Source organism: Chionomys nivalis, chromosome 7, assembly GCF_950005125.1.
Source record: "Chionomys nivalis chromosome 7, mChiNiv1.1, whole genome shotgun sequence".
NCBI lineage: Eukaryota > Metazoa > Chordata > Mammalia > Rodentia > Cricetidae > Chionomys > Chionomys nivalis.
This window is the reverse complement of record NC_080092.1, coordinates 66,163,716-66,177,225: the sequence shown is the minus strand read 5'-3', so window position 1 is coordinate 66,177,225 and position 13,510 is coordinate 66,163,716. Positions and strand designations below refer to the sequence as shown.

Below are 13,510 nucleotides of genomic sequence, written 5' to 3'. Positions count from 1 at the left end.
TCAATTAAATCCATTCCTCCTTAATGCAGTTACCATGCAATGATCCCATCACCATAAAATCAAATTAATCAATACAGCAACAGAAAGACGGTGAATCAGATTTTATATGCTGCCAGAATGAATGTGAAACTATATTAGAGTCTCGGTGGATTTAAATCACAGAAGACAACGTATAACCCTTAGATGTACACAGGAAGGAGGAGCATGGCAGGGACATGGGACAAGCTAGGGCTGACGAGTTTCCGAGGCGACAGACACTCCCTTTAATGCTCTGCGGTGCAGTGCAACACAGCCTGGTTCTCCAAACTGTCTGAGCAGAGGTGTCTTACAGAAAACAGACGGTGAAAACGAAAGAGGCAGTATTATACTACAGAACTCTGGTTCCTTTGAAAAATACACTTTATACTGGCTTAGTGCTTACTTATTTTCTGAACACCTGTCTCTTTCCTATCTTAGAATTTAAAAATGAATAAATGGCAAAACTGTGAGGTTTCCCAAACAGTGGGAAAAATCAATTATTCATAGGTAAGTCTTGACAGGCTTCTTTGATTTGCTCACCAAGGAAAGATAAACTTTTGTAAATCCACAAACCAAACCCCCCCCCCTTCCATAATTCCCACCTCCCTTAACTGTTTTCCAGGCTGGCCTCTGAAATCCAGGGTTTAAATCCTGGGTAGCTGCAACTAGAGGCAACACATCCAGGATACGTGTACGTGGCTACCCACATCAGGTAATGTATGTTCTCCACCACCATCCTAACAGTCAAGAGAAAACCATGCTAGCACATACTTTAAAAGCAAAATCGTATAATATATTGGGTTAACCTGAAACTTAAAAAGGAAGAAACAGAAAATTGTTATTACTTAAATTTTAAGTAAAACACAACCAAATTTAACAGCACAGAATTTCAAAGAATGTTAGTGTGAATTGCACCGGAGTATACTCTTTCTCAAAGTGCCTTTAGACCCTTCTACAGGAAATAACACACAGGAGCTGTGAAATGGACTTTTTAATCAAGTTGCTGACCCATATATAGTGAACACCAATTCCTCAACAGAACAGGACAGTACTTCAGACTCTTAAATTTTTTAAGCCTTTTTTTTCTGAATAAAAAAAAATGAATACATATTCTATATTAACAGTAAGTTTCATAAGCCTACCACTTTTCAAACATTTTAGATTATATATGTTATAATGACAAACTTAAGTAACAAGATTTGAAAATTATGTCCTTTTATAAACATATTTTAAAGGCTATAACATGAAAGAAATTTCATACCTGACTAAAGAGGGTATAAGTAGATGAAGTTTTGCTAAAAACACTTTACCAAGAACATAAGATAAAAGGCCAATTCTCCTGTGTGCTTTGTTGGCCCACCCTTCCCAATGGTTTTAACTAGACAGAACTTCCTGTCTGGAGACACAGGGGACTCCCCATATTACTGTCATGTATGTTTTCTGGTTTGTAATTTCAAATTTCCATGTGTTTTGCTTTTTGTTTTTGTTCCTGTTTTTTACTGTTTGAAAGGGAATGTGTTGGCGGGGCCTGTGCTCTTGCTGTGGCTCCAGCACTCAGAACACCAAGGAAGGAGAATGACCTCTGATAGCTGGGCAACAGTGAAACCTTGTCTTCCAGAAGCTAAAATAAGAAAAATGTTATAGAATTTCATATAATACACCAAGTTATATCATGCATAACCAGTGCTGATTATTTTATTTCCCCCACATACGCCAGTTCCTCAACGGCTTCCCTGTCTTTCATGTCCTTAGGAGAAATATATTAATCTCGGGGTGTCGATTATAACACGGCATCATACCAAGAAACAGAGTGAACACGAGAGCACAAATAGGTGTGTTCAAAACACATGCTCTGAGAGAGAGAGAGTTTCTTTAGGTTTTAAGTATTAATGATGATTGAACTAACAAGGTGAAAATGTCCCTTGCTTTCCTAGAATGGGTGAAAAAAATCTGACCTGAAACGAGTCCTATCCATCTCTTTGGGGTGACTCTAACCCGGGCCCCAGCTCTGCAGTTCACACGGAGCTCTTACCTGGCCCTCGCCAACTGTCTCGGTGTCTATGACTGTGATGATGCCCGGCACCAGGGGGCTCCGCCTGGAGTTGCTGTGGACGGCAACATCATCTTCTGTCACCCCCGAGGGCAGTGTGCCTGTCAGCTGCGTCACCACCTTCCCAACCATCGTCAGGCCGCTCTTCAGTGTCTACATGACAACAAAATGGGAAGTCTGAACAGGAGCATGCACTCGAATCCATTTCTCTTACAACATCTGATATATGTATATAGCGATAAGCTCCACAGATTTTCAATCTGCTGTTCAACGTGATCTTGAAACTCATATAGAAAAATCAGCATGATGGGGGCTGGAGAGATGGCTCAGAGGTTAAGAGCACTGACTGCTCTTCCAGAGGTCTTGAGTTCAATTCCCAGCAACCACATGGTGGCTCACAACCATCTGTAATGGGGTCTGGTGCCCTCTTCTGGCCTGCAGGCATGGAGGCTGAACACTGTGTACATAATAAATAAATAAATAAACCAAGTTTTTAAAAAAAAAAAAAAAAAAAAAAAAAAAGAAAAATCAGCATGAGTTCCAGGAAATGTCATGGTTGATGCACCACGTCAGTGATACTAATTACAAGCACAGAGCTGCTAAATTTATATATAAATCATATATTTATTATAACATTTCTTTTATTGATCGCCTTAATTTACATATTTTAGCATATGACATAACATGAAAGGAGCTGGCCATGTGACACTATTTTAAAATATTATATTTCAAATTTTATATTCATTTCATCAAGATAAAGATTGACACACTGACAGAATATCTAAGTGGAAAAAGATTATAACTCTAAAATATACTTCTGCTATTATAAAAGACTGTACACTAAGAATAACGATGGGAATCGCTTTCTAACTCCATAGTAAGTAGCGCACAAATGACATCCAATAGGAAATGCAGCTAACAGGTCTCTTTCTCGTCTGTGAGAAGTAATCCAGTGTATATGTACACTATTCCACTCAAAGCAAGAGAGTAAAGCTACTGCGTATATTTTTCCTCATTCATACATCTCAACAGACTGTCCTGGTACACATTAATAGAAATTAGGGTGGGGGCTACAGCTCAGGGAGAGTTTGTCTCACATGCCAGAGGCCCAAGGTTCAGACTATAATGCGAAGGAAAAGCCCAAGTGAAATCGTAACAAAAGGCTCTTAAAGAAACAGCTGCTTTTCTTCTGGGAAAAAGAAAAAGAGCTAAAAGAGAAAAAAAACCTGTAACAAATAATAAATTTTTGAAGAAGATTTTTCTCATTAGAGCTAGAACAAGCATCTTAGATCTCAACAGCATATTAAAAATATTTGTGGGGAAATAATTATGTAATAAATAACATTATCTGTAATAGGACCTATGATCTAATGTGTGTGTGCATGCGTGCATGTGTCTGTCTTAGTAATCTCCTACTTAGGTCTAGTTATATCTGTCTTTTGTCTTACTACACCACTATAAAGAAATCTATTATTGCATAGATACTTGAAACCCTTGAAAGCAAATAATCTTTTACATATTTTCTTCACCCCAGAGTAGCACTTCAAAACAGCTTTTTCTCACTGCTTTCCATGTAACAGTCAATCTGAATTTCCTTATGTAGACTGTAAAGGCAGTTAATTTTCTATTCTGGTGCTAAGAAATTGTTCAAATAAGATTATTTGATTTCAATTATAAAATCTTGATTTATGTTTACTAGCTCTCTCCTAACAGTCGTATATTAATGTGTTTTCACCCCACGGTGGTCAATTGATTTAATAAAAATGCCCATGTTTTTTCTTGTTACCTGATAACTTAACGAGAACGGTTCTGAGAGAGCAACACCATTAGCGCTAATGGCTAGGGGGACAACTGATAGGGCAGAGAAAGGTTCAAAATGACGAAGGACCCTGCGGCCGATTTCCTGCATGGGAAGAGAACACGTACCATGTCTATAGGATTAACGGCTGTAATGGATTTCTCTCACACTTTGCTAGAGTCACATGGTCGGCTGCCTTACTGACACAGTGCTGTTCTGTGCGAGTACTCTTGCAAAACAATCATGATTGAGGAACCTTTAAAGAATCTAAACATTTCAGACTGTGCAAAGATTTGTCCAACTTATCAGCTCCACACAAAGTTTCTCTATTCCCAGTTAGCGCCTCGCCCGCATCATAGGTTTATATCAAGTCTGTGTACGCATTAGCTGCTCAGATAACATGGGAAGGCGTGTGAGTGCCCCAGCATCACATCCGCCACTCACAGGAAGTGCTCATAAGTGTGCTTCATTCCAACACCACACAATCCTTAGGAATGACTGCTAAGCCTGGTCTACAGAGATCCAGGACAACCAAGACTGTTACACAGAGAAACCCTGCCCTGTCTCATAGAAAGAAAAAAAAAAAAAAAGACTGTTAAATTTTTACTTACGTACATTCTTTTGAGATGTGGTTTCTCTGTATAACCAGACCTGGCTGACCTTGAACGCAGAGAGCCTCCCACCTCTGCCTCCCAAGAGCTGGGATTACAGAGTGTGCCACCACACCCAGTTGACTTATGTTCATTCTAAATCAAAGTCTTCACCTATGCAGAAAGCTCTCATACAGCCCTAACTACACGACTACAATGAATCTTACATTCTCGAAACTTACTACACAAATTGCAGATTTGGTGATTATAAAGTTTAGGGGTTGTATTTAAAACAGAAGAAGAGATGGTTTTACTAAGAGTCATTGTTCTTTCCAAATCACATCAAGTCTTCATGCCAACGTGACTGAAATAGACTGCCTTTTTCTTGTTTCCCTGGTGACTCTTCCCATTGCCTCATGGCTTGCTCTTCTGCATTTTTCCACTAGTTATGAGCCCCAGTTTTATGCACACTTATTGGCATCAAAGCATGAGCTGCTATGCTCTGGGGCAAACACAGGGGACACACAACCAGACACCTCCACGCTGAAAGGTCTTGCTGATAGAGGTCCAGCTAGCTCTGCGTGGGAACAGCTCCATTAGCACTTATGGCGGGAGTGCCACAGCTGAGGCATCTGGGAGGTTAATCAGGCTTCCTGTTTGCTCACATCAATACACTGTGGCGCCTGGTTCTCTTGGTCCTTCAGAGGCTTACTCGACAACACTAACAGATTCGGTGTAAGTCGTTTCTTGTGAATTATTGAAACAAATGTTTGGTTGCTAATTGAGGAACACTAATGTGTTTTATAATCACTGCAGTTTGAGATTTTAGCACAAAACAAAACAGTTACAATTGATTGGTGGGTTTTTGCCCCATCCCCCCCTTGGTTTCAGTCATCTCTAAGTTTTATCTTTCTGCTTGAATTCAGCAGGCAGAACTTTGCTGGTTATCTAAGTATACTTTACAGTTTAACATTCTTAAAAGTGTTTTACTTTTGAGAGCGCTACTCTTTAGCCATGAATGGGCCAGAACCGAGGCCATTCTGGCCTCAACCTTGGGACAGTCCTGATTCTTAGTTTTTGCTTCATCTTCACCCTATCAAGTACCTGTTTTGTGTTCCTGACCTATGAGATCACAAGCTACAATAGGAACAAATTAAAACCAGAATAGGCTAGGACAGTGGTTAAAGATCAGATCTAGACAGAGAGCATTCTAGATTTGAATTTTAGCTGTATCATTATTGGTTAACTGTTTAAGCTATATTTTATTTAAATTTTAGCTTCAACTTTCTCTTCTGGAAAACTGAGAAAGTCTAGACATAGATTTGAGAAGTCCTAATACGTAGTGTTAGTCAGGTTTCCTGAAACTCTATCAGAGTAAACATCTATGTATCATTAGGTTGTTTTTGTCGCTTGATACAGGGTTTCAAGTTGGCCTAGAACACAGGTTGTTCTTTTCAGTGCTGGGATTATAGGTGTGCAACACCACACTGGGGATCAAACCTACGGTTCAGGCTTACTAGGCAAGAAATCTACCTACTGAGATAGATCCACAGCGCTGTGCCTTACCCCAGTAAGTGAATGTATGTTCCAGGTGGCTTCTTTATTTGCTCTTAATTTACCAGGCAGCTTTAACACTGGGCTCAAATTGCCCCACTGACCACAGAACCTGCCCCAGCGGCCTCGGGAACACTGGCATCACAGGCACGTCGCTACTCCACGAACTTCTGAGGATCTAGACTCGGGTCTGATCCCCCGTGCAGCAAGTGCTCTTTCCACTCACCCATCTCCTTAGCCCTATTACTAGTTTCTAAGTGAAATTTTTCCTTGGGATTTTCCCCCTTTCCTTTCAATTATCGTGTAAATTGCTAACTAGATGATAAGCAAACTTGTTTACCGTTTATTCATTAAAATTTCAGGCTGGTGAGATGACGTGGTAGAGCTGATCCCTAGAACACCAGTGGAAGCAGAGAATAGATTCCTGAATTATTCCTCTGGCTTCCTCGCACAGGCCATGGAACATGGGCATGTATACACGCACATATAGAATAAAAGCAATAAATTAAAAACTTCAAAGGCGGTGTATACATTTATATAAAATGTATATTTGACCTATCCAGCGGAGGAGATGACAGAGCAGTTGAGGGCACTGCAACGGCAGGAGCTCAGATCCCAGCCCCTATGTCCGGCAGCTCACAACAGCCTGAAGCTCCAGCGCCAGTGAATCCTCTGCCTGCTCTGAGGTAGAACTACCCACCACAGACTAACAAAGAGAATAACTAAGAGAGTATAGGCGACTATATTCTCTTTTCCATCATAATGGGTTAGACAAATATACCAATTAACTCTCACATTTTTGTGAAATATTTATTAAATGTTGTGAGATCAAAACCCAAATCCAAGGTAATAAAGACATTCTGGTGGGATATACTCAGGCCTGGGGATATCAGACGCACTTGCAACGTCTCTGGATCTAGGAAGCTGTGTATTGGAATTAGCCTTGCCAGGGGCTACCTGTTTATACCCTTCCATTCTTTGGGTTGAAACATAAAAGCAATGTACAATATAGCTGGGCATGGTGACACATGCCCATAATCCTAAAAACCTGGGAGGCTGAGGCAGGAAGGCACCAGGTTAGTCTGGTGGATCTCAGGGTACCCTGTATGGTTGTGATTCTTATGATTGTCTGTGGTCCTGCCTCTTGGTGTGTGGGGGGAGGGAGGTTACAATAGAAGAGTCGATCTCTTCTTGGGTCAAATAGAGCTTTGAAAAAATTCTAGGGTAAATTCTGATAAATAAGGAAGCAAACATAAGAAATGAGAACCAGCATCAACATGAATAGAACCCAAACTAGGCCTAGCCACCGTTATTATAAGAGTTCAAGTGTGGCAAAGCTCACTGTTTTGAGTGCCAATCATGGTCACACCGTAGAAATATTACACAGGGAATGTGATGTATCCTATTCTATATAGTGTGCTGTATACTATTTTAGATAGTGTTTGTGTTTCCTACTATTTTTGCCTACCAGTTGCCAGATCTAACATGGTTTGATTTTTTCATGGTCATATAAATTTTTATTAAAGTAACACCTCATCATTTAAACAAAATTAGACAAAATCTTACTGTTCTTATTGCATTTAATACTGCATTGCTTATTCTCTATCCTCTTTTATTTACATTTGTATTTGTGTCTGTGCAATTCAGAGACACGGAGATAGAAACAGACTGGCTGTAGTACCACCATGTTGCATGGGCAAGTCTCCAACTTCTCAGTTCAAGAGAACCTCCTATCTCAGCCTACCAAATAGCTGAGACAACAAGTGAATACCATCAGCACCGGCTCACCATAACTCTTCCTTAAATTATAGATAGAACACTAAAACTATCTTTGGACATTGGATTCCTTTGAGTGTAGGTAAGAGGCATGCAGAGTGCAGGGCTAAGGATACCCATGTGGAGGCTAGAAACAGACACTGGCGACTTTCTCTAATGCTCTCCACCTTATTTTTTGACTGAAACGGGCTCTCTCTCTTGAATGTAGAGCTAGCTGTTTAGGTTAGAATGCCTGACCAGCAAGGCCCCAGGGCCTCCTGTCTCCACACTCCCTAGCACTGGAGTTACACACAGGGCCCTCAAGGTAACAACAGTTCTTAAGAGGAAGCATGGGGTGTGAGGAGAAGCCCTTGGGCTCACACAGGAAGGACCTTCTCCACTAAGCCATCTCCTTAGCCCCTTTTATGAGAATTTTTTTCAAGTAAATTTAATTTACTCGCTGGGTAGTGGAGGTGCACGCCTTTATGCCAGCATGAGGGAGGCAGAGGCAGGAGGATCTCTCTGAATCCGAGGCCAGTCCAGTTTACAGAGTGAGTTCTAGAACAGCTAAAGCTATAGAGAGAGAAACTTTGTCTCAAAAAAAAAAAAAATACACTCTGACCGGAAAAAGTCCAGTGACTATAGTACAATGTAGCAGGACAAAGGAAGAGGCCTGAGTTACAGTAATCCACATGGTTACCATGCATTTTAGAACTACTGCATTCCTTCGGAGGTCAACTTAACAACAAATACTACCTAGTAACTTATTAGGGAAAATTATCAATTGAAGTAGAAATTACTGTAACTTTCAAATACTTTATAGTTAAGAAAAATCCACATAGCGGTTATAAATTAAGGATCACTTTGTATCGGGGAGATGGAGGCAGAAGAATTAGAAAGATCACCTTCAGCCATAGTGAATTTGAGACAAGCAGGGACTACATGAAAGCCTGTCTCAAAACAACAAAATTAACATAAATGGAATGTTTAAATAATTTGACAATATTTTAAGGAAACTTTAAAATACTCATGCCTTCAGTCACAAATCCAAATAAACAGATGAATACTATATAATTTTTTCTTTTTATTGTTTGCTTTCAAAATTATTTGTGATAGTCGGGCGGTGGTGGCGCACGCCTTTAATCCCAGCACTTGGGAGGCAGAGGTAGGTGGATCTCTGTGAGTTCGAGACCAGCCTGGTCTACAAGAGCTAGTTCCAGGACAGGCTCCAAAGCCACAGAGAAACCCTGTCTCGAAAAACCAAAAAAAAAAAAAAAAATTATTTGTGACAAACATTTGAGTTGGTTATAAATATAATTTACCGAGCCGGGCGGTGGTGGCACACGCCTTTAATTCCAGCACTCGGGAGGCAGAGGCAGGCGGATCTCTGGGAGTTCGAGGCCAGCCTGGTCTACAAGAGCTAGTTCCAGGACAGGTACCAAAAGCTACAGAGAAACCCTGTCTCGAAAAACCAAAATATATATATATATATATATAAAATTTATCAACTCATTATTTAATACATCCTTAAATTAAAGGTGTACCTGAAAATTTAACTTCAAGAGCTGTGGCTACAGAACAGGAATATATTATATGCCTAATCACCAAACTAGTGATAAATGCCTTTTTGAAAATTAATCAGTCAAAATAAAATTAGTTTCACTGGGGAGACAAAGCTGAGTACTCGGTGTCATACTCTGTGGTTCAGGCTGGCCTGAGTCTCATTAAGGACCCAAGATTAGCCTGAACTTACAGTGACCCTCCTGCCTCAGCCTCCCAAGTGTTGGGATTACAGCTGTAAGGAAAGATAGCTTGTTAAACATAATTTCTTAGAGCCTAAACGTGGAAGACTTGAATATACACCCATATCCCCATAAGAAGTGGGGGAAGGTTGGGGGTTCGGACTTGTAATTCTGAAGTCCTTAACTCTAGCCTTGTTTCCATATACCCACATCAAAACACTTTGAAAATGAATTCGGGACCCTGGGGAAGAAACCTAACAACACACAAAAGCAGAAAGTGACGTGCAGTCCAGACTCACATGTATGAATGAGACAGCTAAGTTCAGGCGTCTAACAGTCAAAGCTGCATCTCTTTGTTAAATTAATAAGATGTACCCACAAGAGAACACTCAAGAGTTTGCATAAGCACTGTCTTTATATGCAAGGAACAGACAAACATGAACACATAGTACTTTTCCTTGCTCTGCAAGGGTGAACCATGTGTTACACTTCTCTCAGTGAGCCCAGGGACACATCCTAATACACCATCATGCAAGCATTTGTGACAATCTTGAAGTATTTTCGCATTTAACATAAAACAGTGTGACCTTTGATTCCCTCTCTGTGGCTGACTTTAGACTGCTGTCCTCTGAGCAGCTGAGCTTTCTATTACAGGCTGTCATTCAGACTCCCTCTGTCATCCCTATTATTAGAATTGCTCTCTTGTAGACTTCACAATCCAAAAGGATGGTGGTGGTAAGAATACCTTATAATCAACAAAGTTTACCAGACATCATCAAAATTAACCCGCACACACAGAAGAAGAAGTCACTTGACAAACAGCAAGGGGCCGGCCTCTAACTATGAAAGCATCTTGGAATGTGCCAGGGGAACTTTTGAAGTCAAGAAGACTCACAAATGTTCAAAGCTGCACAGGAATGCCCACAAGCCTGTTCGTGTAGGTAGGAAGATGCAAATCCAGAAAAAAAAAGAACCGAACTCGCCACTTAAAACATGTACAGTTCATTGCAATATGGTATTAATTAGTTACCAGACCTGAAGCGAGTTGAAATACATCCAGGTTTTTAATGGAGAAAGGGCAAACCATACAATCTTCACAATAAAAGAACTATTAACCTTGAAAGATTAACTTCCACATCACAGAATGGCAAAACATCCTGACTTCTTCCATTTGCTCTACACTGTGACTGGAAGTGGAATGGACCGTCGCGTCACGGCCAGCATTCAGCATAACCGCAACTTCTGGGTACTCACTTTAGCGGCACTAATGACTGTGGCGGTGTAAGACTGAATGTTGTCTCCACAGGCTCCACCGCGCGACTGATGACATCGAATCAACTGGGGAAGGGGAGAAGAGAACGGCAGAGTCATTTTCTATTAAGCTGTTTAACTGTACACGCTATTAGACGGCGGCTATTTACCACGCATGATAATGGTGGTGGGTGGGAATGTTTGCATGAGCGCATTGCAGACCAAACAGCTAAAAGCCTGCTGAGACACGTTTACCCCTTTTATAATCTTCTGGTGCCACTCAGGCAGTTTCATGCTCAACTATGGTTTTAATTACACGATGAACGGGCTTTAAGAATTCATAAACTCTGAAATGGTAGGATTCCGGGTCTGGCAACCTTTCCACAAATAAATTTAAAAAACATAATCAAAGGACTTACACATAACTTCCTAACATTAAATATTTGACATACGAGCAAATTGGATGTTTGTTCCTCTTAATTTGTCTACAGGATTATAAAAGGAAACCTAAAAGAACAGGCAAAACATCTTAGCCTATCTGCATGTCCACTGTGTCTGTGGGATAGCGGACAGAGTGTGCGCACACCACGTATGCACATACACCAACTGTCCACTTCAGAAGGACACGGCACTTGCGACTTGCAACTGTCACTGTGAATCACGATTTTGACTCTCATTCGCCCAGCAGAAACTCAGGACCAGACTCTTCACTGGCAACAACACACTTGCATTTATCAAAAAAAAAATCATAATTAAGATTCTCATAAAACATTTTTAAGCCGGGCGATGGTGGCGCACGCCTTTAATCCCAGCACTCGGGAGGCAGAGGCAGGCGGATCTCTGTGAGTTCGAGACCAGCCTGGTCTACAGAGCTAGGTCCAGGACAGGCTCCAAAGCCACAGAGAAACCCTGTCTCGAAAAACCAAAAAGAAAAAAATTTAAAGTTAAATGACAGCAGCAGGGCCTGTGAACAGCATATTTTAACAGGTGTTTTCAAAGCCTGTGAAATAAATAAACAAATTTTGTTATTATTTTTTTTTATTTTTTTTTTTTTTTTATTTTTTTTTTTTTTTGGTTTTTTCGAGGCAGGGTTTCTCTGTAGCTTTGGTGCCTGTCCCGGAACTAGCTCTTGTAGACCAGGCTGGCCTCGAACTCAGAGATCCGCCTGCCTCTGCCTCCCAAGTGCTGGGATTAAAGGCGTGCGCCACCACCGCCCGGCTAATAAACAAATTTTGAAACACACCTTAGATGACCTAAAATTGTGCTCTGCAGCACAGATTACCATGAAGTCCTTTTATTCCTAACTCACATGAATGTAGCAGGCTAAAACACCTTAAGTCTGGTCCCTGAAGCCAAGCTATTTTTTAGGCCATGTCTATAAAGCCACGACAAATAGAGTTCAAGTTTTCTGATCAGCAAACTTTTTTGTCTCAGAAGAAAATGTGGAAAGTAACTATTTTAGGTAATGGAAAGAATGGCTTGTTCATTCAACCACAAAGTCAAAGAATTATGAAAAATCATTCCTCTGCTGCCCCCTGCTGCTGAAGCAGAGAAAGGCAGCATTGCGGACAGCAAACACAATGTTATATAAAGAGAAAATAAACGTTTTCATATTAAATTAAGACTAAATATTCAAAGGCAAATGGAAAAACAAACATCACTCTTAACCATTTTGATTTAACTACAATTGAATCAGTTTGTACATGAAAATATGGTCAAAGCACAGCATAGAAAAATTCCATTTTTTATCATTTTTATAATAAAAAATATCATTTTTAAAGAAAATCAGCATACAAATGAACTAAATTCCAGGAATTATTCTTAAGCAAAATGATCATTAAGGAACAAATACATTATGTTACCTTTCAGAGAAGGTAACATAATAGCTACTTGCACGTACTAGGTACACTGGCACATAAAATACGAATACAGAATGTACACAAATGTATACAAAATGTACACAATTACACACTAAATGAAAGTCTAATCTAAATGGAGGAAGAACAATAGGCAAAGATGATCAACAAATAAAAATAAATACAAAACAGCTCAGCAGATGCAGGGATTTACTGCCAAGCCTCAGTTCAATATCCAGAACACATGGTAAAGGGGGAGAAATAACTCTTCCAAGTTGTTCTCTAACCTCCATATATGCTTGTGTACATTTATACACACAAACACACACATACACACACTAAGAAATATTATTTAAAGGAACTTAAGGAAAACCCCCAGAAGACAGGAGGTTTTAGGCAGCAGCGGTAGCAGGCATGAGTCTGGTTTGCCTGTTAGGCAGTACAGGCGAGCAATTCTGACTACTTGTGAATTACAGGAACCGAACACACGAATAGATGCTGACATTCCAGGCTACCACGCAAAAAGAGGGGTATTTGACTATGAGTGGAAGCAGGAGAGAATTTGGTGCAAGTACCAATGTGAACGCCTCATTTCTACACCATGCAAATATGCATACACAGGTGTGCAAATATGCATGCATTTCTGTAAGTGACTTGTTCCCATTGAGAAGTTCTATAAAGAAGCACACCTGAGTATGAAGATCACACGACAGGCCAAAGCTGACTTTCTAATGATTCTGTCCCTTAGAAAGGACAGGAAGGAGACTGGAGAGATGGTGTACACTGCTCTTGCAAAAGACCCGGGTTCTGTTCTCAGCAGCCACATTAAGTGACTCACAACCTCCTGGAACTCACAGCTCCCGGAGGTTCCAACAGCTCTGGTTCTCTCAGGCACT

At 40.5% G+C, this 13,510-nt stretch overlaps 1 protein-coding gene across 7 annotated transcripts in view; it reads right to left on the bottom strand.

The window, feature by feature from the left end:
- The window catches only part of Bcas3 (BCAS3 microtubule associated cell migration factor), a 486,981-nt gene that overhangs the window by 353,228 nt on the left and 120,243 nt on the right, over positions 1-13,510 (bottom strand). For all 7 annotated transcript variants that reach the window (XM_057774686.1, XM_057774690.1, XM_057774688.1 and 4 more), the window contains exons 11-12: positions 10,762-10,845; positions 2,051-2,221 (exon numbers count right to left, since the gene is read on the bottom strand). In XM_057774686.1, coding sequence (XP_057630669.1) covers positions 2,051-2,221; positions 10,762-10,845 — 255 coding nt within the window. The remainder of the gene's footprint in view (positions 1-2,050; positions 2,222-10,761; positions 10,846-13,510) is intronic.